At 43.6% G+C, this 27,447-nt stretch overlaps 3 protein-coding genes across 3 annotated transcripts in view; 2 read left to right on the top strand and 1 right to left on the bottom strand.

The window, feature by feature from the left end:
- Positions 1-5,394, bottom strand: part of PDXDC1 (pyridoxal dependent decarboxylase domain containing 1) — a 33,946-nt gene extending 28,552 nt beyond the window's left edge. Inside the window, exon 1 of the mRNA XM_074886561.1 lies at positions 5,182-5,394. Coding sequence (XP_074742662.1) covers positions 5,182-5,202 — 21 coding nt within the window. The 5' untranslated portion in view covers positions 5,203-5,394. The remainder of the gene's footprint in view (positions 1-5,181) is intronic.
- Positions 5,395-6,996: 1,602 nt separating this feature from the next.
- Positions 6,997-15,968, top strand: MPV17L (MPV17 mitochondrial inner membrane protein like). Its single transcript, XM_074885807.1, has 4 exons — positions 6,997-7,534; positions 10,201-10,271; positions 11,506-11,535; positions 11,703-15,968. Exons 1-4 carry the CDS (start codon positions 7,219-7,221, stop codon positions 11,880-11,882), a joined length of 597 nt encoding a protein of 198 aa, XP_074741908.1. The 5' UTR covers positions 6,997-7,218; the 3' UTR covers positions 11,883-15,968.
- An 8,944-nt stretch (positions 15,969-24,912) lies between these two features.
- BMERB1 (bMERB domain containing 1) overlaps positions 24,913-27,447 on the top strand; it is a 53,086-nt gene continuing 50,551 nt past the window's right edge. Inside the window, exon 1 of the mRNA XM_074885806.1 lies at positions 24,913-25,143. Within this exon, the coding sequence (XP_074741907.1) occupies positions 25,038-25,143 (106 nt within the window). The 5' untranslated portion in view covers positions 24,913-25,037. The remainder of the gene's footprint in view (positions 25,144-27,447) is intronic.

The following is a 27,447-nucleotide window of genomic DNA, read 5'->3' as shown; positions in this document are numbered from 1 at the left end:
TGTTGCACATGTGCAACACTGTGGCAAATACATTTGCTCATGTAGATGCAGACACAAAAGCAATTCTAATCACAGAAGGTAGTGGGATTAATTTACATGAGGATTTTACACTATTTTCATCCAGAGGACTGATGAAGAAAAGAAAAAAAATTAAGTTGAGAGTTACCATATGTTCAGAGACTATTTTTACCAAAATATTTAGAGATTTAACTCGTATTATAGCAAGTGGTAGGTGGCTGAAAGAATCAGTAGCCAGGCACGGTCACACTGGATCAAACCAAGATTGATAGCTCTCTGTATTCTGTTGCTTTAGAAGTGTCCAGTAACAAATTTTTGGGGAAAGAACAAAAGGACAGTTCAAGTACTCAGTAATATTTTCCCACAAGAACTCCCAGCATTTAGCAATACACTTCTTACACTTTTTACACTTCTGGCTTCCACAGTACTCACTGGCTATGAGGGCCACAACTCAGTTAAACACTGAGTGAAAAAGCAGTTCAAATACAAAAAGTTCAAGACCTCATCACAGAGATTTAAGAAAATACACACACTGCAAGCATTTGATACTCAGAATACAACATATATAGCTAGAAGAAAAATCTAAATATGATCATTACCAATATTTCCATACATTTTCAGTGGTTTCCAGAGTTGCATCACATCAAAGAAACTCTGACAAAAATCTTACTTAAAAAAAAAAAAAGTTTTGCTCCTGGGAGCCTTTAAGGGAGCGATTGACTAGACATAATTGCCTGATTGTGACTATCTCACATACTGTAATTCAGGTTGCCATAAAACACGATCAATGGCTGGAAGGCAGTTATTTGCCTGAACCTTCCTCATCATCACAGGCAAATATTCAAACAGATCTGTTGTAGATGAGGACACAAGATGTAGTAGAGTCATTACAAAAAGGGCTCTGAGCTGCTTTTGTTTGTTACTGACACAAAATTCACCTGCTAGAATTGCATCAGATGTTAAAACCTTCACATGCTTACCCTGTGACTCATCCTTTCTCACTTACTAGTAATTACACGTGCATGAAACCCTTCTGCCAATAAGCTGGCAGAATAAATACATAAAATACAGTTTTAAAAGTCCTAAGAAGTTACACAAAGCTCCATAAAATGCTATGAAATCCAGAAAGTCTTTGAATTCTGATGTGGGTTTAATCGAAAAACAAATCTCTTCTGTTTTTTTTTCCAATTTGCTAAGTGGTTATGCAGCAACTTACCTTCTCCTCTCAATTACAGCTACCTTTTACTGTTGCATACTGAATTTTATGTATGCTTCCTCCTCTGCTCACGTTAGTAAGGGCATGGATGTGGGAAGCAGAAGACTATCTACTTGTTTTAAGCAGCAAGAAAAATAGGTGTGGCAAAATTGCAGCAACAAACCATTCAGTTAAACATTTCTGAACACACTTCATTAACACACCATAATGTAGTACCTTGCTTTAGTTTTGTCTGTAAATGACACCAAGTGTGTATAAAATCCAATCAGTAATAAACAGAATACTTTTTTCATGTTCTTGAACTGTTTTTAAAAAGACTGGTGGATGAGTTGCTGAACATTACCTCCTGAACCACAGGACAACACACTTTTTGAGGGGGTTATTGAATACTAGCTATATTGAATACCAGCTTAGCCTTAGTTTCTGCACTCCGTTTGGTATCACAGGATTGGACTCTGATCACAGTTAGGTGATCCTTTGACCAGATGAGTTACAAGCCATGCAATGTCCTTTCAAGCTCTAAGGAGGCACCAGCCATAGCTTCTTCCTTCAAAGTGTCCATTCAGCAACCCAATGCCTTCTGCTTCCTTAAGCCCTTCAGAGACCCTGACATTCACTGCCCTACTTTGACTTTTACCAATCATTGCATTCAAAAAGTGTTAATCCAATTCACTAGGTTAACTTGCAACAGGTTTGATTTGTGGTTACTTCCCTATTTTTTTAACTAATCTGCTACTATTTTTTTTAAGCACTTTGAACTGTAAACTGCTTCCGATTTTATAGGCAGTATGTCACACCTTGGGGCCACTTGGAAACTGGGGAAGGATAAGGGGCCATTCTCCAGTTGGGAGAAGACTGTTAACAACAAATCCAAAAAGGATAGCATTGCTTCATATACTAATGTTTTACAATCTTGATTTTGCATTTCTGTAGGCTGTACTCCTAATGTAAGAAAGGGACTAATTTTAAGCAGTCTACATAAACTACTGTGTGTGCAAAGAAACTCACAGGTGTAGCATTACATATTTCATGAGAAGTATGCCTCATTTTCCCACTACGTTATTACATTTAACTCGAATAAAGTTTTACCATCAAAACCCAAAACCTTCTCAACAGCAAATTAATCTCAAACTATATCAGTATTCTTCAGCCAAAAGAATACTGTGTTTATTTTCCAGGATAAGACAAGTTTTAGATAACAAATAAAAAAAGCAGCCACTTCATGACAGCTTGAATGAAACTGGAACTGTATCACCACAAGGCTTCTGCTGATAGGTATTTGCTCTTTTAATCTAATCTTTAATTTTATCACTTCCCTGACCCACAGCAGGATTTGAAAGCAGGTCTCCTGTCACGAGTTTTCCAGTAAAGTTACCAGGCTGTTGTGGTAATTAACACAGTAACAAAAGACAAAAATTACAGGCTGAGCAAGAAACCAAAATAGTTTTTTCATGTTTAGGGAAAACATTGCTGTAGAGACAGCAAGAAGTTACAAGAAAAGAATTTGTCCTATTTTACCATTGATAAAGTCACCTAACTTGAAACTTAAAATGTTAAAATCCTTCAGAAGATTGGTCACATCTATCAAAATATAAATGGGGCAGAAAAAAAATAAAAATCATAGATGTGTTAGCCAAACTTCTGAAATTGAACACAGGCTTCCAGAAGAACTTAAATCTGAAGATCACCCCAAAAAAAGATTTCTGGATTTCAGAAAAAATTCATTCTAATTATACCACTTATGACACACAACATCAATACATAAAAAAAAAAACTGTTGTCTGATAAAACAAAGATAATTTGCAAATCAAACTATGAGATTATTGGCATGCACACCTGTGTGTCAGATTCTACAATGGGTTTTCCTTGCAATCCTATGGTGCAATGTTTTCAATTCTTCAGAAGTTTCTCATCTACTATAAAAAAAATCTTTTTCCCTTTGCAAGAACCTAATGACTGTAGTCATTCGATGTCACCATGCATTACAGCTAACTAGGTGATTGTACCAAAATGCCTTCTTCGTTAAGAAAAATACAGAACTTTGACAAATTTTAATACAGGTTTAAAAGTACTTATTACTGACATCTGAATAAGCCACGTGTATAAATACATAAGGAGGAGAGAATCCATGGTTCAAATAAAAGACAGTCTCAGATATATTACTATAATGCTTAAATAAGCACATATCCCAACTTGGATGAATTTCAAATTTATTTAGGGAGAAGACTTCTTATATATCATGCTGAAGACTAGATAAAGTGCAGATTGTACAGATTTACAACAATATTAACCAAGGACTGTTTCAGGGGGGCACTAACTGCTAAGTGGCTAGAAGACAACAGTTGTATTGTGGCATGCTATTACACAGAGGACTACAGCTTTTATCATACATGGGGAAAAAAGCCATGATAAACAAGACAGGAAGTAGAACGAATGATAACTCTTTATACACATCTACTCGCACATATTGAAAAAATCAGACAGGAAAGCTTTTGCAGGGCCCTCATCATTATAGACTATTCCTTACACCAAGAACACAAGTAACTTCTCTTCTGTTAAGAAATTTAGGTATTTAATTCTTACACAGTGTTTTTATTGCTTCTTATGATGACCTAGTCAAAAAAAGTTCATAAGGATTTTGCCAGTACTACAGGACAAACACTTGCCCTGTACTAATGTGCCCTCTTTAAATATCTGCATATTGTACCATTATTCTGCTTGAGTCTGGTTGATAAAGACCATATTTCAAATCAGTATGTTCAATTAGGTGTTACTTAAGTAATTAGAACTCTTCAGAACAAACAGCAGTCACTATAACTTCTGTCAGCACTAGTAAAGAACTTAAGCTTTTAAAGGCTACCAAATACTCTTTAATATTGTATCCTTCATGTGGATCGTAATATATCAAACCATTCTGCTACCAACTCATTAACCACATCAGAAAGACACTTCCTGAATTTCCTTACTATTCATCTTACTAGAGCACATCCCTTCAAATTTCTCTAGGCAATTCCAAAGATTACGTAAAACTGAACATGCTGCATATAGTAAATGATGCGAAGGGGAAGGATGCATTAACATGCCTTAAGCATATAAAGTATAAGTTATTTCAAAGGTATACTGTCCCCAAAGACATACAATGGTGATAATCTATGTACAAGCAGCCATGCCATCCTCACTTCTAGGGCAGGTCTTCTGAAGCACAGCAGGTGCCACGAAAGCCAGAAGTGTGGCAGGTCCCAGATTACCAGATTCTGACTGACTCACAGTGACAAAGGCAAAGTAAGTTTTGTCAGTCACTTAGGGCATTGCAGAATCAGTATCTGCTTTGTACATTAGGCAGTACATTAGGCAGAAGAGAGCAAACATCTCCAGTATAAAATGAAAAATAAAAAAGTCAAATAATATCTCCTCTACTGTCCTGCTGAAGGCTAACATTCCCAGGAAATAAGCTCCATCTTCTTTTCAAGAAAACAAGCAAAAAAACCCGTTTCTAAAGCATTTCCTGACAGTTATTCGACTTTTTATAGATCCGGGACACCGAAACAGACACCGTTCACACAGGCGACGAACGCCAAGCGCGGTGGCTGGGGAGCGGGAGGGGGCACGCCCGTGGGCTCCACTGGTGACTCAAGGCTTCGTGAGACAAAGTTGAGTCAGGCCCGTGTGGCACAGGCCCCCCCTCGGCAGAGGCGGGCCAGGAGCCCCGGCGGAGCCGCGACACCGCCGCAGCCGAGGCGCTGGGGCAGCGCCTCACCGGGGCCCAGGCCCCGGCTCCCCGCTGAGCCCCGGCCTCAGCCGCGGGGCGCGGCCCCACCGCCCCGCCGGCGACGCGACCGGCAGGGCCCGCTCGCCCGTCGGGGCCCGCCGCGCCCCAGCACCCCTCCGCCCGCAGGTGCCCGGGCCGCCCCCGCCCCGCCAGCCTGGCACCGGCGCGCCCCGCAGACCTTCTCCAGAGAGGCGTCCATAGCCGGCGGGGTGTCCGATGCGCGCCGCCTGCCCGCCGGGCACTTCCGCCTCAGCCCCGGCCGGCTCCACGCTGGCAGCGCTGACGAGGCCGCGGCGGGCGGGGCGGGGAACGCGCTCACCTAGGGAACGGCGGCAGGCCCGCCCCGCGCCCGCAGCCGGCCGCCCGCGCGCGGCCGAGACCACCGCGGCAGGCGGGCGGGGAGGGCTCGGGGCAGCGACTCTGCGCCAGGCGCGGCGGGGCCGCGCGCCGTGACAGCACGGGCGGGGGAGAGCGCAGCCCGCGGCCTTCGCGCCGCCCGCCGCCGCGTCCCGCCCCCCTCCCCGGTCCGGCTGGTGGAACAGTCCCGGAGAGCGACCGGGGAGGTGACAGGTACTGACGCATGCGCAGTGAGCGCGGCGCGGAGCAGGGAGGCGGGCGCTGCGCGGAGGCGCCGCCGCCTTGCCGGGGGTTCGGCTCCCCGCGGCGGCGGGCCGTGGCAGCCCGGTGTCCCGGGAAGGTTTTGCGTGGCTCCAGCCTTCACAAACCTCCCGGCTGTCACCCCGCTGCCGGCAGCTCGGCCTGCAGGGCCTTGTCAACGGCGGCACCAAAACGCTTCCTCCGCGTACTGGTCCGCAGGGGGACGCTGCACAGCCCCGAAGAACGGGCTTCGCCCAGACTCGAGGGGACCCCCGAGCGACACCCGCCCCGGGCAATAGGCCGCCGGGCCCCGCCGGGCCGAGCGCGGCCTCCCGCGGCGGAGGGTACGGGGACGTGCCGTGGGGGAGGCGAGGTGGCGGGAGTGCAGCGCGGCCCTGCCTGCGGGCTCCCCTCGGCCAAGCAGTCCCCGGAGAGCCAAACCCTGTTTTCCAGAGCTTTATTTCTGTTCTTTCAACCTGGAGTTATTTTTCGGTACATATTCCTCTTCCTTTTAGCGCCATTTATATTACTTAAGAGAACAACTTGCGGATAGCGTTGATGTTCTGGTTTTGGCGCGGCCGTGTCAGGTGCCAAGCTGGTAAGGACGCTGACGGGCCTCGACACAGGGTGTCTCCCAAGCACTGGGCAGCTCGCCCTACTTTGTTATTAAAATGTTAAAATGTATTTCAATCTACAAGCCATCCATGGCTATTCATAGTCATTCCTGGAACATTTCATGATAAATTTCAAATGCATTAATCCCTGTCACTGTCAGGACACAGTGAACTACCACCTCCTGGCCTGGAGATGGTTCCCTAAGCCAAGCCTGAGCCCTTTGCCAGGACCGAGGGGAAATGCCCGGCGCTCCCGGATGTGCTCATTCTGCAGCCAAAGCCTGCCTTGCCCGACACAAGCCTCGCTCGCTGCCGGCTCACATCGTGACTTCAGATCCGCTTTGTGGCAAGGGTTGTGTGAGTACTAAGCTGTGTACACGAGACTCTTAAATAAACATACATCACTTCTGGCCGCCTTCTCAAATTGTCCCAGTAGCTGAGGTCAAAGCGGATGAACAGCACAGCACGGGCGGTTGCTGCTCAGCAGGTGTGCACCAGCCCTGCTCAGTGAGGCAACAGAAACCAGACTGCAAAGCAACAGTAAAATTGAAAAGAAAAAGCTGTGACCTACTCATGTAAGCAGGCAAGAAGGAGATAATTTAAAAAGTAATAAGCAAAGAGTGCCTAGTTTTCACTTGTCTGTTAACTTGCAGCGATACCGCACAGTGCCTCCCCGGTGCGCCGCAGCCCAAAGCCCAGGAGGCGCAGTGACCTACTTTTGAGTGACCGCGCAGTCCTTGGAAAATAAGCCCACGAGCCGAAGCCCGGGTGCCCAGCGGTCACCTGCGGGCCCACCGCACACCGGCGCGGCCGCGGGAGGCCGAGCATGGGGCGCACCGTGTGCTGCCGGCCTTCCCTGGCAGGGGCAGGCCCGGCGGAGGGGGCACCCCCGGCGGGGCAGCCCTGAGGGGGCGCGGGGACCGCAGAGATGGCGGGGGCGGCGGCGGGCGGGCTCGCCAGGAGGAGGCGGCGGCGGCGGCGGCGGGCGGAAGAGGCAGCGGGCGATGGCCGGGCCGCTGCTGCGCGCCGGGGTCCGGCGCTTTCCCTGGCTCTGCAACGTGCTTCTCTACGGTGGGCTCTTCGCGGCGGGCGACGCGGCCCAGCAGCTGTGGCGGCGGCGGCGGCGGGGGCAACCGCCCGACTGGGCGCAGACGCGGCGCGTAGCGCTGGTGGCCCTCGCCTTCCACGGCAACTTCAGCTACGTCTGGCTGCGGGCGCTGGAGCGGGCGCTGCCCGGCCGCCGCCCACCCGCCGTCCTCGGCAAGGTGCTCTGCGACCAGCTCCTCGGCGCCCCCGTCGCTGTCGTCGCCTTCTACACGGGTGAGTGCCGCCGCCGCCCGGATACCGCCATCGCGGGGCGGCGGGCGGGCGGGCGGGCGGGGAACGCCGGTGCACGCACGCCGGGCCAGGACTTGGAGCACCGAAAGGGGACTTTGCACCCCAAACAGGGTGGGGTGGTTGGGTACCCTGCGTTGCCCGCCCGGCCTGCGGGGTGGCGATCGCTGCGGGCCGGCTCCCGCAGCCCCAGAAGCGCCGGTGCGGGGCTGCGCGGTCTTCAGGCAGCGGGCTCGCTGCGGGCTGCCGGTCCCCGCCGAGGCGCTGCCGGTACAAGGCCTCGGAAACCGCCGCAGCCGCCCGCGGAGCTGCGCTCGGAGCTGGGGAAGTGGTTGGGGACCCGCAGGCGGCGGTAGCTCTCGCCGAGCGTGGCCGCTGGCAACGCTCCGCCGGCCTGGGCACTTGAGAGCTCCAGGTGAGCGGTGCCCTGCCAGAGCGGCGTCCTGCCTGGGGCTTGTTGGGCCCCGAGCTTTTAATTAGCTGCAAAGAATTCAGAGCATCTTGCAAGGACTGTACCGTCCGTGTCTGCTTGCATTGCTCTGCTCAGTCAGTTCTCAACACCAGCTGTCTTATTTCCGAACCACGATTAACTGTAAATGTCAGGAAATACTACAGTGCAGCAAATAAACGGTACCATCTTCTACTGTCAGTGTATAGAATACAGCATACTGCTAATGTGTAAACTCAAAAGCTGATGAATAAGAAGAGACATTAGAGAAGACTAGTATCTATTTCAAAAATAAACATGAGGGAATAAGAAAAATAATAGGTGAGACTAGTGTAAAACAAGATTTTCATTTAATTTAAACTTCATGTGAAAGAAGAGCAAGACGAGTACTCTTTTTGCCTGGTATCGGGAGATCTGCATCTTATGACCCCGACAGGGAAATCATTCCGTTTGTGATTGAAGAGAAATGAAGAGGTCAAACACCAGATACTTACTCTCAGAATCCTCTGCCTGTGTCAGAGAATTGCCCAAGGACCAGTAGGATTTGAAGGACTACTAAAAATCCCTAAATTGGGTAGCAGTATGATGTAATAGCAAAATAATGTATCTGTTCAGAGATACTGATAACCTCATGGCATGCAAATATCTAGAAAGATACCTGAGCTAGACTAAGCAACTTTGGGCCTCTGCTTATGCATGAATGCATAGCTTTTGATTTTGGATTGATTTGTTAAAATCATGTTGTCTAATATCTTTGCTTAATATAGGTCCCATCTTCCAGTTAAGGTGGGTGATCTTTGAAGAGCTGCTACATCTCTTAGAAAGATGTAGTCTTAATTTGACACCTGAAGATTCTCATCATATGAAATACCGTTTATTATTTTGAACCCTTACAACGATATTTCATGTGATGGGAATTCATTCAGTTATTTCAAGTTTGCATGTGTCTAATATGTAATTTCAAGTCATACCGCTTTTCTCTTGGTCTTGGGTGTAATGATGGGAGCATGTTGTGAGGTTGTGTTTTCCTAGAAGAATTTGGATCAAATAGAATTTATTTAAGATTTTGGAATGCCGTATGTGGAGGGTTAAACAAGTAGGTTTTGAAATTGTTCTGCTTGTCGATTCTAGAATTTGGATTTGTGTAGTATTTGTGAAGGTAAAAAAGTCATGTTGATTATGGCCAAAATTTTAAAAAAAAAACACCACAAAAAATTGGGTGCCCTTTTCCACTGACTTCAGTGGTCTGTAGGGACCTAAACGCCTTCAGGATCTGAGCCGCTTCTGGCAGTTCGACAATGTGCAGAATGCCTTATTCTCTCTCTCTCATGCATGTAAAAGGTACTGTGGGAGTGTCAGTTCTGCGCAGCTGTGGGAGATTCATTATGTTAAGAGTCAAATCATGTGTTACTGGTCAATGATTAAGAGGCAGGTTGGCATTGGCCTGTCAGCCCTGCACAGCTGTGGGAGATTCAATACTTAAGAGCCAAATGGACATCAGCTGGTCAGCTCAGCCAGAGAGCTCAGTTTGGGGAGCTGGGTGAAGGTGGAGAGCTCTGCTTGAGAGAACTCTGCTTGGCGAGCCAGGCAGGAGCTCGGTCCTGGGCTGGCTTGGAGAAGCGTCAGCTCTGCTCTGCGCAGACCCGGAGAAGCAGCAAGGCTTTGAGGAGAAACAGGCCTTGGAAGAGAGATAAGAGACTGCAAGGCAGTGTTAAGGTGGATGGAACTGTTTGTGGGATAAGAGTGTTGATGACTGTCTAGCTGCTGATTTGCTTATTAGGAAATAAGAGCTAAGGTAGCGAGATCATAGCGAGAGCATAAGTATGCACCATTTTAATAATAAAGGATTTTCCATTTCCACTTCAATGGAGAGGCTGTGCATCAGGTGCCACAGGTACTTTCATCATATCTGTTCCAATGCCATACCACTGGTGAGTTATGTGGCAGGGGAACAGATACACCACCTATACAGTATATTCCAGTTGATCCATGGTGTCAACGCTGAGAGCCAAGTCAATAGATGAGGGGATATGATGTACCACTGTTAGGTAGCTGGAATGGTATTTTTTTCTTTGTAATGATACCAGCTTTTCTTTCAAAGCTATTGTAATATATTTTGAGAACAGTTTGGTATATAATTGGAAAAAAAGTGCACATTTAATTTTTGCTTTTTTTCTGATTGTTGTAAATATTTTGCCACTAGGTATGAGCATCCTTCAGAGGAAAGAGGACATCTTCTCAGACTGTAAAAAGAAATTTTGGAACACATATAAGGTGAGGCAAGCAATTCACTTATCTCCCAGCTAAGCAAAAAGATAATATTATTGCATAAAATATTTGAAATATTCCTTCCTCCAACAGCCTTTCTCTCATTCTATTATTTGATTATGTGCAGGAAGCTCTAAGTACCAGCAGTCATGTGAAGTTGGAGTAGTCTAGAGCAGGCACTGCTGCCAGATGGGTAAAATGATGCCATTTTAAAAATGTACAGTGTTTATATACATAACACTTGCACCCGGCTCTCTTTGAATGGGAGCCCTACAATACAACACTGATTAAGATTTTACTACCTTTTATCTTAAGAAGTACCCACATACCAGAGTTTAGTTAGTAATGCCATTGACAGCACTTATATGAACACCTGTCAAAATCATTGGTTATAGAGACACCTTTTTTAGGAATCATTTTCAGCCTGTACTTTTCAGTGACAGTCTTCTCACTTTCAGAAACACAATCCCTTGTTTTAGGAAGACTTTGGTATAAATAGCTGGTTTTGGTTTGCATTTCTGCATACACAGGAAAAAATTATCCATGCTACCTCAGAGCTGAGCAAATTAAAAATTTTAAAGATTTCTCAGGTGCAAGAAGAAAAATAGATTAGCAGAAAAAATATAATAGAAGGAGAAACTGTGATGCAATGTGAATTTCTCTTCACACTGTGAAGCTATATAGGTAGGATAACGAAGGATTTTTTTTCTATTCCTATGGAGGATGATTATAAAAACGGTGACCACTATATCCTATCGAATCATAAGGTTTCTATTGACCTTATGTTCTATGAGTAAATCATCCATTGATTTCTGAAAAAAAAGCCTTACATGTATGAGTAACTAGAAGGAGCATTGCAAGTGTGAAATAAATAGCGTTCAGTGGTATTTTTCATTCATGGCTGAAACAAATGTTCACATATTTAAACATTTGTTTGCCCATCTGGTAAATGTGTTTATGTATCTGGTGTCGGGTGACTATGAAGACTTAACTGTGCTTCGAGTTTTGTATTTAAAATGAGTTAGAATAATATGTTTGAGAAAATCCTAGCACAGAGCCTCATGAAGATGATTAGAAGCTTAATATTGCAACCTCTTAAATTAAACATCTTAATTTACAATTGAACAGCTTTTATTAACTTTACTCAAATATGTTTCAGTTTTTGCTAAGTGTGGTAAGAAAAAATGAATCTTTGTGGTTGAAGTCTGTAAGAATAATGAATTGTTCATTTTCATTTCAGACAGGACTGATGTACTGGCCTTTTGTGCAGGTGAGTTTTTAGGGTAACTCAGTGAGCCTTTCTTTCTCATAAAACCTGATCTGATGCATTCATAGTATATCTAACACAGCGAGAAGTCAGTGGAGTTGTTGGGTGTGTAGGTGTAAGACCTGACAATGCCTGGAGCACTAACTGAACTCTCTCTCCTTCCAACGCAGCTGTCAAACTTCATTTTGGTCCCTGTTTACCTGCGAACAGCTTACACTGGGCTCTGTGGCTTTGTCTGGGCTACCTTCATTTGCTTTTCCCAACAGAGTGGAGATGGCACAGCAAAGTCAGCGCTTATGTGGCTCCAAAGAGAGAAGGTCAATGCAGATGAAGAATCATCAGAGAAATAAGAACTTTATTTCTGAACACATTCTAAACTGTTAAAACTGAGTTTATGAAAGTCAGTAAACAGCACTGCAGCTTCATTGCTGTGTTTAAAATAAACAGTCATCTCAGCATTTGTTGGTTAGTATAAGCAGTGGAACAGTTTGTCTTTGTGCCTGTTTATTTTTCATAAAAGAGGCCAATTGTATATTGGCATTTAATTATTTTCATGCTGCCAGCCCATCTCTTCTGGGAACAACTGACTTACAGGGCAATGTAAGCATTTGCACATCATGTCAGACTGCCTCACTGGGGAGAAATAGTAACTGTAATTTAATTTTCAAGCAACTTGTAATTGCTAGAAAAAGGGGAATAGAACATTAAATCACCAGTTGTTGGACTTGACAGTTGTTATCAGTGCAAGATTGCTTTTGCAGAACAAAATTTAATGGATTTCTTGTCTAAAAAGTGGCATTGAATCTGTTTTTTTTCAGACAAAAGTGCTGTGTTTTGTAGGGACCACTCTTTTATAGGGGCAAACTTGCTTTGTTCTGCATGCAAATTAATTATTTCACAGACTGTACAAACCTGGAATATATTTGTACATCTTTTATCTTAATTGGGAGTATAAAGATAAAGTAACTTTGGTCAGAGTTCTTTGGGGTGGATGCTGCATATTGACACTTGGGGGAAGTCATAAGCAGTTCCTGCATGATGGAACCTAACTAAACACTGCAGTGAGCTTTTGTTGTATCTGTCAGCAACTTCTTCCTTTGCCCCTCAAGGGCCAAAGTACAGAAGAGTACATGGGAGTCTTGACACCTTGACTCTTTTCTACTGTTTCATTATGTTCAAGATATAATTAAGATTTTGAAGAAAAAGAGCGTGGGAAGGAAGGTAATGTGAATGCCAGAATCAATCTCAAAACAATCCTGCTATATATAAGGAACTTCCATTTCTTCTTCAAATGGCTTTTAAACATTCCTATTCAAAAAAGACACTGGGTAACTATATGTAGGAGACCAGGAAAAGGTGAAGATTTAATTACAGCTCTGCTTTGTCAACTGAGGATCAGGTCTAGATGCAGATGTGCTTATCGGTATTTTTTTAATGTGCATATGTATCTCAGAACAGGAACTGTGCAAATCTCTGTGGTTACGGTAAGTTGAAGTCAGATCAGTAAAAGGAGCCCTTGCTTTATTAGAATGGGATTTTATGCCTCGAAGTTACTAAATTGTAAGCTTGAAACAATATCTAATTTAACCCATCTTGATGATGATTGTAAAGACAAGACTCAACCGTCTTTGTTACAATAATAACCACTTTGAGGAATGCCTGAATTCCTCAGTCTTGTCTAAATTGTAAACTAAAGCCTGCTTAGGCTATAAACCTACATTCCTTTGGCCAGCAGCTGTAGTACTTAACATATTGGTTTACCATTATTTGTCACTTTGGGAGCCCAATGGTGCTTAGTTTGGACAGGGAAAGGGATCATGCAAGCACTGCCCAATCTATTCCAGGTAAAATCAACGTGTTTAGCATAACCCAGTGGTCAAGAGTGATGCGAGGTACCCATATGGCTTTGACTACAGGACTGCTGCAGATGGGAGGAGAGTAGATGGCGGGGACGGGGGGCTGCTACAGTTTGTTTTGCTGACAGACAGGTGGAGGAGGTAGCTTCCCTCTCAGGATAGACAAGTCATTGCAATTCCATCTTCAGCTGCCCAGGCAGACCTGGAAGAGGACACCTGCCTATGCTTTTAAGGTGGAATTCATTTTAATTGACTTTTGACATTTGTAGCATGGACATCTGCAACTTGACTAATCAGTTTAAGCTCTGTTTACAGTCAGTGGAGGAAAAATTGGCAGGTTTAGACATCTGTTTTAGGGTATGGTGAATTGTGCACTGTGTCTATTTCTTTCCACCAATAACAGAGAGTCTCAGGTGACGGGTTGCTGTGTAGATAGCTTCATTGTAGATTAGGCGAGTTGAATTCCCCTGCTTGGTGTCTATCTTACATGTCTCTATGGGAGCAATTTCATGGATGTTGCTGTGTGAATCCCACAGTATGAATTGGGCAGTCCTGATGCTGGACATCCCAGTAGGAATAGAAATCCACAGAAAAACTAACTGCATTTTATCTCTTTAAAAAATGATGGATGAGTGAATAGATGTTTCAGTTAGCCACAGGTGTTGAATTGTTATTGTGCATACTAAGTCCTCAGGATAAAGAAGCAACTTCAGTAGTGTTTTTTCTGTTGGTATTTTTAGAATCAGAATAGTGTTTTAAAGTCTGTTCTATTCAATGAGACTTAAAAGTTTCGGATAAGGTGTGCTAATTAAGTATTTGACTTTTTTTACAGATGCTATTTATTTTTATGTCTGCTTGTGCCTTAAGTGTCTAATGATTAATAGAATTCACTTGAAGATGGGAACTGGAAAATAATGACATTACAGGGAGAGTGAAATAGTGAAATGGTTTGCTGTAAGCAGTATGCAATGTTCTGCTGCAACTCAGTGCAAAAAATATTTCTGCATGGGTATAGTTGGTAAAACTTAATCTCCAGGCGTATCAAGAATGTAAAACTATTCTCATGATCTGTATAATGCTGATGCTTTTCTTCAGCAGGAGTATTTAATGAATGGAAGATCCATCTGTTATTTTAAACGGCTTAAAAGCTTATACAAGCTGTGCTTTATTGCTGTATGCTTTTGTGCTGCTAGCTTTTTGATTGGGAATTTGAGCTAAATCCTGCTTTGTCTTCAAGTTTCTCTGACTGTGGGCTTCAGGGTTTCCCTCCATATTTCTATTACTTTAAGTACTGTTCTTTCATGTAGCGGAAGCCTGTAGCTCTTATGTTTCAGTAAACTTTAGGTTCTGCATAATCCTTTCACTTCCTCTGTTTCTCATGTTAAGGTACTTGACAGTTAAGTAACCCAAGTCCCTTTTCACATTAAAAAAGAAATGGTTGGGTTTTTTTAATTACCAGCACTGATTGGTCTTATGAACATTTCAGACCCACATAGTACAAAACAGCGTAGCTATGTTGGGACAAATTCTCAGTGTGCATAAATTAATGCTCCTTCTAAAGATTTTCTGCCTCTGTCAATTTAGTCTGAGGACCTAACCCCTTCACTGTTAAAGACTTTATTATTTCTTGACATTTTTTTGGCTTGGAAGATTAATTGCATAGAATAACAGAATGGTTGAGGTTTGAAAGGATCTCTGGATGTCCAGCCCAGGTCATCTAGTCCAATCCTATTTGACACACAGATAAACATTTGTTTGCTTCTTCTAGTAATTCAGTAATTTCTTAAAAAAAAAAAAAAAAAAGATGGGTGGGACTTGTCTTAATGTCTCCACCACCCTTTCAAAAACAGTCATAAGGGCTTTATGACTATTTCAAGGAATTGCACTGATCTTATTGCCAGCTGAACATGCAGATTTCAATAACCAGAAAGATGAACAGAATTATACATCACGTAGGTGCTCATGAAGGAGGGAACACACTGCCAATAGCTACTAGGCATGCATTCAGATGACATTTTCATGTCACGGGTCCTCTCTAAGAGCAAATGGGATGAGAAGACGTTTATATCAGGTGCAGTTCCAGCTTTGTGTTATTCTGGATAGCTGTGGAGATGTAGAGTCTGAATTTGATAAAATGAGAATTTCAAAATGTATTTTTCTACTGCAAATCTCTTATGCAAATGAACATCCTGTGCTTACTGGTATGCGAAATACATCCTTCTAGGCTTGGAAAATTCACCAGAAGGCCTCTGTCTTTTTCACACCAGAAACAACCATCCAGTAACATACCATAAAAAAAAAAAGTTTCGTACTGCAGTGAAGGTGAAACTGCCTTTAGTTTGTTACCATATCTGATATGTTAAGTTCTCTGTATAGCACAACCTTTGAAATCTATGCAGCTTCAGCCTTCTGATTTTCTGCTCTAAGTGCCAATGCTTTCTGCTTATGCTGCTGCTTCTACTGCTAGTGCCAATCCAGTGAGATGTGCAAGAAATACTTGAATTTGACTAAAATAATGAATTTCAAGTTGACTGAAAAATGTCTGTGTTTTTGCAAAGGCTTAATAAACATTAAATGCTGTTCTTTGGCTCTGTCTGTCTTTAACTAGTATGTGTATAAACAAAGCCAGGTCTTTTGCAAAGTTCTTATGGGATCTTCATGGACCACATGCAGCAAAAAGCTCAATTTGATGTTATAGGCCTTAACACAGCGGCAGAGTAAGTGATAAGCAGGGATTATTCACTCCCTTTCAAGGTTAGTTACATATATCAAGTCATCTGCCACTTCTCAACAAATTCAGAACAGAACTCCCATCTTCAAAGCTTTATGCTGAAGCCAGTGGACTTAATTTATCTTTTATTAAAAATTGGTAAAACTTTGATGTAATTATCTGTTCAGATAATTAACACATCTGCAGAAGGAACTGAGGAATTCAGGTAGGAAAAAAGATATAAACAGCTTTTCAAGAGAACAGGGGTTAGCAATGGGGTCTTTATTGAAGGACTACACTCAGTGTAGGTTGTGTGGGATTCTCTTGGGAAAGAAACTGTTCAGAAGATTTGAGGCTGAAGGGAGTAATGTATTCCACAACTGGAAGAGAGACACCACCTCCGTTCCCCGCTGTAACTTCTCGTGTATATATAGAATGAGGAGGAAGCTTTATGGAAAGGTTTCAAGTTGAAAAAATTGTTTCATAGACTTCATGGCCAACAGGGACAAAAAAGATCATTCAGTCTGAATCCCTGCATAATGCAAAGCAAAGAGTTTTTCCTGAATCAAACCAGTGATGTTGAGTCTCGTGCCATCTTCTAGAAAGGTATCCAAAGACGTCAAACAGTGGAGAATCTTCTGCATCTCTGAGATTATTTGTGTATTGTTATGAAATCTTATCACCTATCTAAATCAATCTAGCCTTAACATTCTAATAAGATACTGTTATTCCCTTTCTGATGAGATCTAAAGAGTTGGTACAGCAGACAAAGCTTTCTGTATGCATGTAGCAGCGAACTGTTAAAGTTTTTGTTTTTTCCTTGGATAAACTATGATAGATTTAGCTCTGTTAGCCCCTTGCTAAATCATTCTTCAAGCTTTTTTGTGAAACCTTTTTTGCTGTGCAACCTCTAATTTGTAATGTAGATGGTAACGCTGTAAAGATTAATCCCAGTGACCATTTCACATATGCCTCACATAGATAATATTTTTTTCTACTTCTGCTTAATATTCCTATGCTTAAGCAGCCAAAGACTGTATGTGCTCCCTTAATTTCAAAGTTGCAGAATTCACATTCAATTGCCAGTTCACAATGATAAAAGTTACTGTAATGCATGTTAAAACAAGAATGTGTGTGAGTGTTGCATATACTCTTCAACATCATCCCCTGTAAGAAACACTGCCTTCCCATTTTTTGCAGTTTATTAATTTAATGTGGCAGTGGCCAAAAGCCTTGTACTGTGTATCCAGATAGAAAAACAGACTTAATTGAAAAGAGTATAGTAAAATGTGTCATTCCCCTCTATGCAACACTAGTAACAATTACAGTTATTTGTGCTGAGAGAAGTCTGGCACCAGGAGAGACTAATGAGGTGTGAAGTACGTTCAGAAAAGACATTGTCAAGGACAGCTCTGCTGTAGCAGGGGGTACATGAGAGAACTTCAGAAACTGAAGAATGGGCCTTTTTGTTTGCTATGTTCAGGGAAAGCCAGTTGTGAAGTGGGGTAGTAAAACAACAGGGGAAAAAGGACAGAAGGTCAGAGTCTGTGCGCACATAGATGATTTTTGTAAGTGATGTAACTTGGGATGTCTATGCAAATGTTCCCATCTGTCAGGAGAAGACCTTAAATATGGGATCTTTATGCAGTCTCTCTTCTCCATTTTACACTGTCAAGACTGATTAAATCGAAGAGAGACCAAGAAGCAGCGTGAATATATAGCCTAGTAGGTAGTTCAGTCACCAGAGGTATAGGGAGAGTGGGAATATGCTGTTCCCAGTTCATTACTGTACTTTATCCAGTTACAACAGAAGTAAAACGCGTAAGTACTCAGATGGCTGTGATAAATACAGCGTCTGGCCCATATGGACTCACAAGCCATGCACACAGAGTTCTACACCACATGAGATCCTTCATCTGTGGAGGAAGTGTCAGCTTCCTTCTGAATTGTGTGTCCTTTTATAGGGTATAATTTGGCCGCAGGGTAAATTAAGTTACAACATTCTTGCCTGGAATCAGTATATAAGTATATATTTCACTCTGCACTTAGTGTGTGCGTACATAAGAATAAACCTTCACACTATTACTTCTTAGATTTGTCAGGAAAGCAGTCATACTCTCATTCCACAAATATTTAAAGAAGAAAATACAAGCTTTTTGCTTATTTTTCCACCTCTAGTCTTTCTCTTGTTCTAGGCTGGCCTGGAGAAATCTACCTCTCAAAGCCTGGGCTCCCTGTGGTATTCTTATCTTACCATTACTTCTATCTCACTCTGAAGTAAAAACCACCTTTACTTATCTACTAAGGGTATTCAGCTACTTCCATTTCACGCATCACATACTTTTCCATCCGAAATGTAACAGGACTGTTAGCTGCAGCTGATTTGCTGTGATAACGCCAGTGACACTGAAGGATTTTGCATTAGTTCAACCTCTAGCACAGAACGGTCATCATACAGTAACAAATTATTATGTGTTCATAGTAATTACACTTGATACGATATCACAATTACCTATACAGTGTTTTGCTTACTGTTTTGGGGCAGAAGTTGAAAAACAATGGAATACAGGTTCTCTATCACTGAAGGCCAAATCTGGAGAGAAATTCAAGTCATAAAAAAGCCTTTTCAGAATGCAGGGCTGTGACATTTATAGCTTCCAGTTCCAGTGAAATGGGTAGCAAAACACTCCATGGAAGTGATGGGCAGGCCCGTTAGGATGCAAGGGTAGTGGAGCACGTACACTGCACAGGAACATGGATCAGCACAATGCTGACACACTTTCTTTGTGTGCCTCACAGCTTGTAAGCAGTTTTGAGCTCTCTGTGTAAGATCCAAACTTGTGTAGGTAAAATGGAGGCTTACAGAAAGTCACCTTTACATTTTGCACTAAGTGAAATGAGGAAAGGCTCAGGCCCTAAGAGAGCTGTTCTTGGGGATGCATGCTGCTGTGCCTGCAAATTTTACACAGTACATTACTTTAAAATGGACATGCAGTATATTTACACATATATTACTTTAAAATGGACATGCCCACATACAGACCAGAATATTACTTATTTTTGGCTGTGTTTGCAGGTCTCCTAAAATGGCCCAGACCAATTTATCTCAACATTTAAATTTTCTGAACTCAACATCTGGTTTTCTATGATTCTGTGGACACCCGTCACTGATACAAAAGCCACCTGCACAATAATGACTCACGTACACAACAGTAAGTCCAGTCATAGCACTGGAGTTGACTCCAAATGCCAAAAATAAGACTCTTACATGGACAACTTCACTAACCGTGGTATTAGTAACATATCTGGCAGATGCTATAACAGCTTTTTCTGTAAAATTCATACCTTATAAGGAGAGTGAATGTAGAAAGACTTTACTACGACAAAAATAAAATGGGAAGGAAAAAAATTTAGAGAAGTATGTTTCTGATATCTGTGTTAGTCACAACTACAGCCATTGGTCTGTGCAGATTTTTTCCATTCTTTCTACTAGACATATATGCCCTGCCGCTTCTGCTACTGCATCTCCTGAATTTTTGCTGTGTTTTTGGACCTTCTATACTGAAAATAGCTGAGATAAATCTAAATAAGTGGAAAGTACTGTGCCAGCTTTAGTAGTCTCTATTACTCACCTCCCAGGAACATTTGCAAATAGGCTCAGTACAGGTACAGACACAATTGTCAAACACAGACACTTAAAAACTCAGCATAGTTGAGCATAGGCCATTGATTTATCAGTTCAGTTTCACCTGAATCGTATGTTAAACCGTCCAAATGTTTAAGAAGCTATGTTCAGCCTAGACTGTGTTTTGGGAGCTCAGTCCTGCAAGGCTCTGTCTTGATTTGAGACAGAAAGGCAATTAAGTACTCGTCCTTCTTAGAGTTATCTAAATATTTGCTAGATCAGACCCAACTTCACTGGCTAGATCTCCAAATCTAGATAAGAGATAGGCAGGCAAATGCTGTAGCTCCAGTACTGCCAGTTAACATTTATTGCACTCAAGTCAAATCAAAAGCAGCAATATGCAGAGATTTTAAAAACCAGAAAAATTTCCTAGGAAAACAGTTTCTAGGACATGAAGTACTTCAGTATTGTTCAAACCAGACACTGTGAAGCATGTCATACCTAACACATTATTAGTGGCACACTGTTCAGTAAAATTTGCCATTAAATGCTAATCTTGCTTCCATAGCTCTACTAGAAATTCAGCTTTGGAGTAAGTTGAATATATAGTTAATTTTTTTCTGGGTGCATGTTTGATGAAACAGTTAATGACACATGGAAGCCAGCACTATGTTCATACAGTATTTCACATGGAAGCAGTATTAAAAAATAAAAAAATTGGAATAAGATGGCATTTAATAGGTGTTCAGGTAGAAATACTTATGAACACTCAAATATTTGGATCACTGTCATACCTCAGACTCATGACATTAATTTCAAGACACCTCATTTGACTTTTAACAAGCTCATTAGAATACCTTGCTTGCCTGCAACACACACTGCTTTTAAGCTGTAGATGCACTTTTCTATCCTGACCAAGATTGAGGGTAACTGTGGAAAAGGACCAACATCCTAGTTACTTACTGCAACTGTTGTGAATTATTTATGAAGTTAATTTAGCCTAAAAATATTTTAAAAGGAATGGTTAATATATGGAATGGTTAATATATGGAAAGGCTGTAAATAAGTATACAAAGGGCATTAGCTAAACAAAAAGTGAGTTTTACTCTGGTCTAATACAGGTCTTTTAGGGAGAGCGATAATACAATGTGTAAGAAATATACATAGAATGACACAGTCCTCATTTTCTGTGATAACTTGAATTCATGATACAATAAGATCCCATTTACTCAGACAAGCTCATACTGTGTCATGAAACAGGCAAGGGACCCTAACACATTAGAACCATTTTCCCCCTCTATGTAAAGCTAGATAGACTGGTCATAATAATTTGGGAAAAGGCGAAGTACAAGGTACAGATTTACCACTACAGCTCCCAGGACATCACACTGCCACCATACCACACAATGTGGCTGTAGCCACAGAGCTGCACAGATCCTCATTCATTGGTAAGCACTGTGCTGAGTAAAGCTTTGTCTGTTTGCCCCCAGTGCTCACCCTGGCCATGTGGCACACCAGTGTGTAGCGGGGATTCTGGCTGCAGCAGCCTCAGACAAGCCCTGTACTAGGTTATGACACTGATTTCTACTCACACCATAGGACAAAGCTGGGTCCTTCAAAAAGTCATGAGTTGGCTGAATTTCAAGCACAGATAAAACCCATTATTGCAGGGATTATTTTATGTGAATGGTGCCCTACAACAGCCCTATTGTGTTAAGGGGTTTGTGTAGGTTCTTTAGCGTAATTGTGGCTCTCTGTCTTCATCCCACAGCAACTCTGCTGCATAGGATCATGCAGGGGAGGACGCATCATGGAGCTATGTGTGTGCCTTCCAAAATCTGTTTGACTATCAGGTTTGCCAACAGACGAGCCTTTTCCTTTAATGCTCTATCACAGCCTTTCACCTGTGCCAGGACATTTTTGTGCCATGCATACGCCTGGCATGTGAGATCTGGAGGTGGCAGAGAGGCTGTAGCACAGTAGTGTGAATGTGTGGAGGCTGACACCCCCCCAGGCTCCTTACACATTGCTGAAACAGCTTGTGGGATGCAGGGTCAGAGCTTGCACAGGGTACCAGCACTAACTGGGGAAATTCTAAGGGGCTGGAACTACAGAGAACCCTAAGTGTTGAGGGATGAAGATTCAAGAGGAGGTATTTTCACATGAAATAAAATTAACCATTACATCAAATATTAAGGAATTATGGTAACTCCTCCAACACAGAAATGTTCTGAAACGAGGCTTACTGTTTAAAAAAATATTACAGGACAGATTCGTAGGAGTCCCACAACCTGTGTTACGCAAACAGTCAGTTTACATGAGCACAGTGACCCTTCTGTCCCTTCTAGATATGGATCTGGGTATTTCTGCACACAAAATGGAATAACTGTGCCTAATCCACTTAATTTTCATTTTGTTTCATGAGCTAAGTTGCAGGGTTTTATTATAACGACAAATCAATTAAAAACCTGGGCAAAATTTTAACACTTTCTGGGTTTTTTTTGTTAGAATGACAGTACTGTCTGACAAAGAACTACTCTGACTTTTACCTTCTTTACCTGCAGCCCACCCCAGACCCACAAAGCAGCTTTAGAAAATCTTTTGATATACTAGATGTGCACATAAAGGCAAGAGAGCTCTGAGAACTTCAAGCTGAGAAATCTGATGCTTGAGAAGCTCCATGAAAGCAAAGACTGTTTTCCCCTAGCTGATTTACAAGTCATACTGCCGTTAGGGATTTTTGCCTGAGTAAAGTGTGCCAGTTGGTATATATAGTGTCGTGTCTGCCATGGGACATCAGTGATGTCTAATGGAGGCCAAAGAGCAATAAACGAGAGAGTGGATCTGCCAACTGCCACTGGCCAGCTATAGCTCCTGATGGCAGGACTTAATTGAGAAATGGGAACTAAAGCAGTCAGGGGAAATGACTGCAAGAACAAAGTGCATCTCTGTTTTTCTACCAGGAACTATCTTATAAACATTGAGAAGAGACCTGAATTTTTATATTTTCTTCCTTAATAGTGCTTTCAGCAGAAGGAAACCAATGTTTGTGAGTGAAGGAATGCATATGTATTGCTGAGGTGCACTGAAAGGCATCATCAGTAGGGGAGAAATTTAATTCCACTTGCAAATGCAGCAGTGAAAATGCTCCAAAGTCACAATAGCAAAAATGCTAATCTTAGAACATTAGCAAAATAATTGGTACATACTTAAGCTCCAGTCTTGCAAAAACTTCTGTGCAAATGAACTCAGTGGGACTGCTTTCACATATCTGCTCTTATGTTTAATAGTCTGCAGGACTAGGCCCTTACTGAATTTTGTGACTTTTTCAAAATGGGCAGGTGAAAACTTCCTAGTTACAGTAAATCACCTTGTACATTCTTTGCTTTATGTAAGTAAAGTCTGTGCATCCAAGTTTTGAGCTAGTGGGTGTTTTTCTCCCATACTAACAAATGCAGAGCTTTAAATATTCAACCAATTCTAGGATCATTCCTCCCTCTCCTAAACAATCCACTTGGATTATGATTATCAAAAAAACTTGAAGGGATGGATTGAAGCTAAATAGTCTTCAGATCCACCAAAAATTGGCCCTTCTTCCTAATCAGCCTGTTTCCCTTAGTCCAACTCTCATCCAGATCCCAGATGGGCTCTTATGTTCCTCCCACACTTGTGTTCCTCACTTCTAAAAGTGAGTCAGTCCAGCCCACCCCAGCAGGCAGCTGCACTGTCACCCAAAATCAGCTGTGCAGAGTGCTGCCCCCAACTTTTCTGCTTGACTCACAGCTCTGTTTGGGCTCCATCTCTAAAGGCCAAAGCCAGCGAGGATGGAGCATTGCACAGTCAGCAAGAGCTCTTCCAGCATGTCTGGTGCTTAAATCATGGCATATCCCTGGGGAGCACAGCTAATAGAGAAAAATCAGAGAGCCCTGAAGATCTTCTAAAACATTGTCCAACTCGTTTTAATTTGTTAGCTAATTCCAATTCTCAGAAAGAGCAAAGAAATGATAACAGGGATTTTAAAACCGATGTGGAGGTTTTCTCTCCTCTGACATGTGAAGCACCCCCCAAACGGAATTGTTCATGAGTATCGCAGCAATGTGCGTCAGTCCAGTTAGTAAGTACATCATTGACTACAGAAGTAGTACTTTTGAAGTGTTGATGACTGGGCAAGACAAAGTTTGTAGGCAAAGGTAGGTGACAAACAAACAAGCTTTCATGCACCTACTATGTGTTCAGCATTACCAGTACCCCATGACTCTTCATAAATTGGACAAGGAGTGCTAAAACCCTGATTTGCTGTGGGGCACTGAACAACCTGCTTAACTCCTGCTTCATTGTCTTTACGTCAGAAATGATACCACACACAGTGAAGTGCAATGGGATTTCACTAGAAAAGGTATTCTCCAACTGTAAAATGCTCTTCAGGGATTTTATCCATATAACCTCCTCTACAGTAAAAGAAAAAATTAATAACAACAGTAATTATCATCACACTTGTGCTTTCTGCATAGTCATTTCCTTCTCTTCTAATCCCAGCAGGCTGCATAAGCAGTAAAGCTGCGTGCTTATGAAAAATATGTATGGTTATGAGAAATACAAAATCCTGTCCCTTGTTTGGGTGCTGTCCCCTGGCTTTTGGCAACATGATGCTGACATGAGCGTTACTCCATTCAGTGCAGGACTTTCCAGAAAGCCAAAGGCTACATACACAGCAATCTGAGATGCGTTAGACTGCAAAAACCATGAGTGTCTGTGGATTTTACCATTATTCCCCAGCTGCTGAGGCCAGAAGATGTGCTCAGTGGTGCACTGGCCACAAGAAGGACACTCTCGCCGTGCCCTGGCAGTGAGCGTAGTCACTAACTCCCGCTTCCCCGAGTCGCTTCGGCTGTGCAGCGGGAGCGCACGCCACAGGTGCGGGGATGGGCAGACAAGCCCAGCCAGCCCGGGGCTCTGGGCTGCACGGCAGCAGCCTCGCGCAGGTCAGTCTGCCCATCCAAGCGGGAGGGAGGGAGAGAACCGACTCGCCCGGGGGGGGCCCGGCGGGCGGGGCGTGTGTGCAGCATGTGCCGGGTACCGGCCCCCCGCGGGGGGTTACGGCCGCATTGTTTCCCTGCCTCCCCCCCGCCCTAGCCCCGCACTGAGCATGTGCGCAGCGCCCCTTTCCCCCCCCCCCCCCTCCCCCCGCCCGCCAGCCCGCGGGTCCGCGTTCCGCGCAGAGGAGCGGTGAGCTCCGTGTTGTCTCCGCGGCAGCCGGGCCGCAGTCCCGCTGGTATGGAGTGAGCTGCGGAGCCCCGCGCCGCCCGGCCCGGCCATGGAGCTCAGGAGGTCCATCTCGGCCAGCGCGGAGGCCGACAGACCCATGAGGCGCTACGGGGCAGTGGAGGAGACGGAATGGAAGGCGGAGGCGCTGGGGAGAAGTGAGTGGGGGGCGCGGGTGCGGGTCTGGCCGGCCAAGGCAGCCTCCAGCGGCGGGGGGCGCCGGCTGCGGCGGCGCGGAGCGGTGCGGTGTAGCGCTGTGCGGTGTAGCGCGGCGCGGTGCGCTGCGGTCCTCCTGGCCCCGCGTTCGGCCACCGGCGGCTCCTGTTAGCGGGGCGAAGCCACCCTGGGGGGCTGCTCGGGGAGGAGGGTTGGTGTGAGCACTTCGCCCTGCGAGGCTGGCGCTGGCCCAGGGGGCCGTGGCGGAGCCAGCCCCTTCTCTGTGCCCAGGGCCGGAGCCGGGCCGGTGCCGCTCCGGGCGCTGCAGGGCTGCCCTGCGGATGGATGGGCTGCTCGCTCCGCAAAGTGAAGCGACGAGAGGGTGGCTGAGGAAGGATGGCTGGGATGTTGGCTTTCGTTTATTAGGTGGGATTTAACGTATGGCGTTTCATAAAGATTGGTAGTCTTTAATGTGCTTCACATTTGAAAGGCACAGATTATTCCCTCTTGCTATCTCAGGCAGAGAGTACAGGAATACAGCACTGAGTTCACTTCTTCAGCGGTTGCACTGTGTTTATGAGCTCAACAAACGCTCTGTGGTGGAAGAGCTTTCTTGAAATCATATTTTTCCAGAAAGCAGCACTTGACATAACCTTTCCGAAGTGCAGATGGAAAGAGTAGTTAAAAAGATCCGTAGTTGCCAGTTCAAGTTATCTATGGGACCTTTTCTTCTCTAAGATACCTGTTATTCTGTCATTGGCAGAACTAGTTTCTGTACAACCTAATAAGCCTGTAAACTCCTAATTTTCGAGGTAACCACTGAGGCAAGAAATCTTGAAAAGACTGTCACAAAAAGCTCTGTACTAGTACAGAGAAAAATATTTTTGAAGTTTTATGAAGTATATGATTAGGCCATGGGAAAAAAAGCTTTGTGTGTATCTGTTGTGACACCTTCATTTTGGCTGATACTGAGGTTGCTGATACTCTTGATTCACCATCCATCTTTTGATGTGCACGGTGAAGTCTCACCTGGATGCCATGTAACATCCCATGGCTTTGCAGCATCCCGGTAGCAGAGTTTAGCCAGCACTTTTGCTATGTTTAGACTTCTCAGATACTGCTGTGTTCTGGAATCATACTTCACCTCTGGCTTCAGTTTTTCATGCATATGTTATTGTCTACCATATGCTGATGACAGGGGTGTAACTCTCCCACTCCGATGCTTCAGTTGCAGTGTTGGTTTTGTTGCAGTGCCTGGCATAGGTTCAGGACTGAGTAACTCCACACTTTCTAAAATGGAATTGAAGACTGAAATTGCTGTTGATTGAGTTGGTTGACTCAGACATATGCAACAGTTTTGCAGGTTCTCTGGCACGATACAGACGTGTGCTTTCTTGTTCTCATAAATGTGCCTGGTTTTGTTCCAGAGCTCAGGAGCTGAGTGCAGTGCAGCGCTTGTAATAATAACTGGTAGCTTGAAGTGACAGAAGGGTTATGCCTTCCAAGCTTTGGACAAAGATCATCCGTTTGGCAGAGGGTAATGTGGAGGCCGAGTGGGAGACCCAATCTGCTCAAAAATATGTGCTCAGCATTAAGCTTCCATCCAAATCACAGTTTGACCCGGTACCAGAATGGGCTGTTGGCAGGACTAGAGCCAAATATCCAGGTGTCTGCACCCCGGCTCTGCTGCCGAGCTGCGCTTTTACACACTAGATTCAGTTTAATGAGAATATTTCTCTGTATATAACAATTTAGGTATAGAATAGGAAGTAATCTAGAGGCCATGATCTGTTCTTTGAAAAGTAGAAAATTATTATGACTTTCCTATTTGAATAATTGATCTGTTTGTTTGCTCATAGGCTTCAACTTTCTTAAAGTACTGTGGAAAATGCTATTTATGGTAGCTGTTTTGGATGATCCCTGCATATGTTCCCTATTTTAACACTAACACTGACTTCTGGTCACACTTTTTCATTGATTAAAAATAAGTAGATCTTACTATTCTCTTTAATGTTCCCTTACAGCATGGGTCCTAAATTGCATGGCATGATGACAGTAGTCTCCAGAAGGTCTGAGAAGCTGGAAAAGCATCACCCCCTTTTTTACTAATGTCAACAATTAGCATTTTGTATTTGCATATTGATTTAAATATGAAATCCTAAGTAATAGTATTAACAAAAGCAGAAGCCTATTACTGCATATGCATTTGTCCTTTTTACTCTGATGATTTATTGTATCTTAAATCAGGATTTCTTTAGAGGCTGACCTTTTGTATCTGAACAACACTCTGCATGACAGAGTGCCGT

The sequence above is a fragment of the Strix uralensis genome, chromosome 16 (assembly GCF_047716275.1).
Source record: "Strix uralensis isolate ZFMK-TIS-50842 chromosome 16, bStrUra1, whole genome shotgun sequence".
NCBI classification, from domain to species: Eukaryota; Metazoa; Chordata; class Aves; order Strigiformes; family Strigidae; genus Strix; species Strix uralensis.
Note: the sequence above shows the minus strand (reverse complement) of the source record. Positions and strands in the feature narration are given on the sequence as shown.

What these genes read in the sequence shown, in the direction of transcription:
- MPV17L (XM_074885807.1), top strand. Translation starts at nt 7,219, where the DNA reads ATGGCCGGGCCGCTGCTGCGCGCCGGGGTCCGGCGCTTTCCCTGGCTC. An exon ending in TGTCGTCGCCTTCTACACGG is followed by an intron (nt 7,535 to 10,200) that starts GTGAGTGCCGCC and finishes TTTTGCCACTAG; the next exon opens with GTATGAGCATCCTTCAGAGG. An exon ending in AATTTTGGAACACATATAAG is followed by an intron (nt 10,272 to 11,505) that starts GTGAGGCAAGCA and finishes TTTTCATTTCAG; the next exon opens with ACAGGACTGATGTACTGGCC.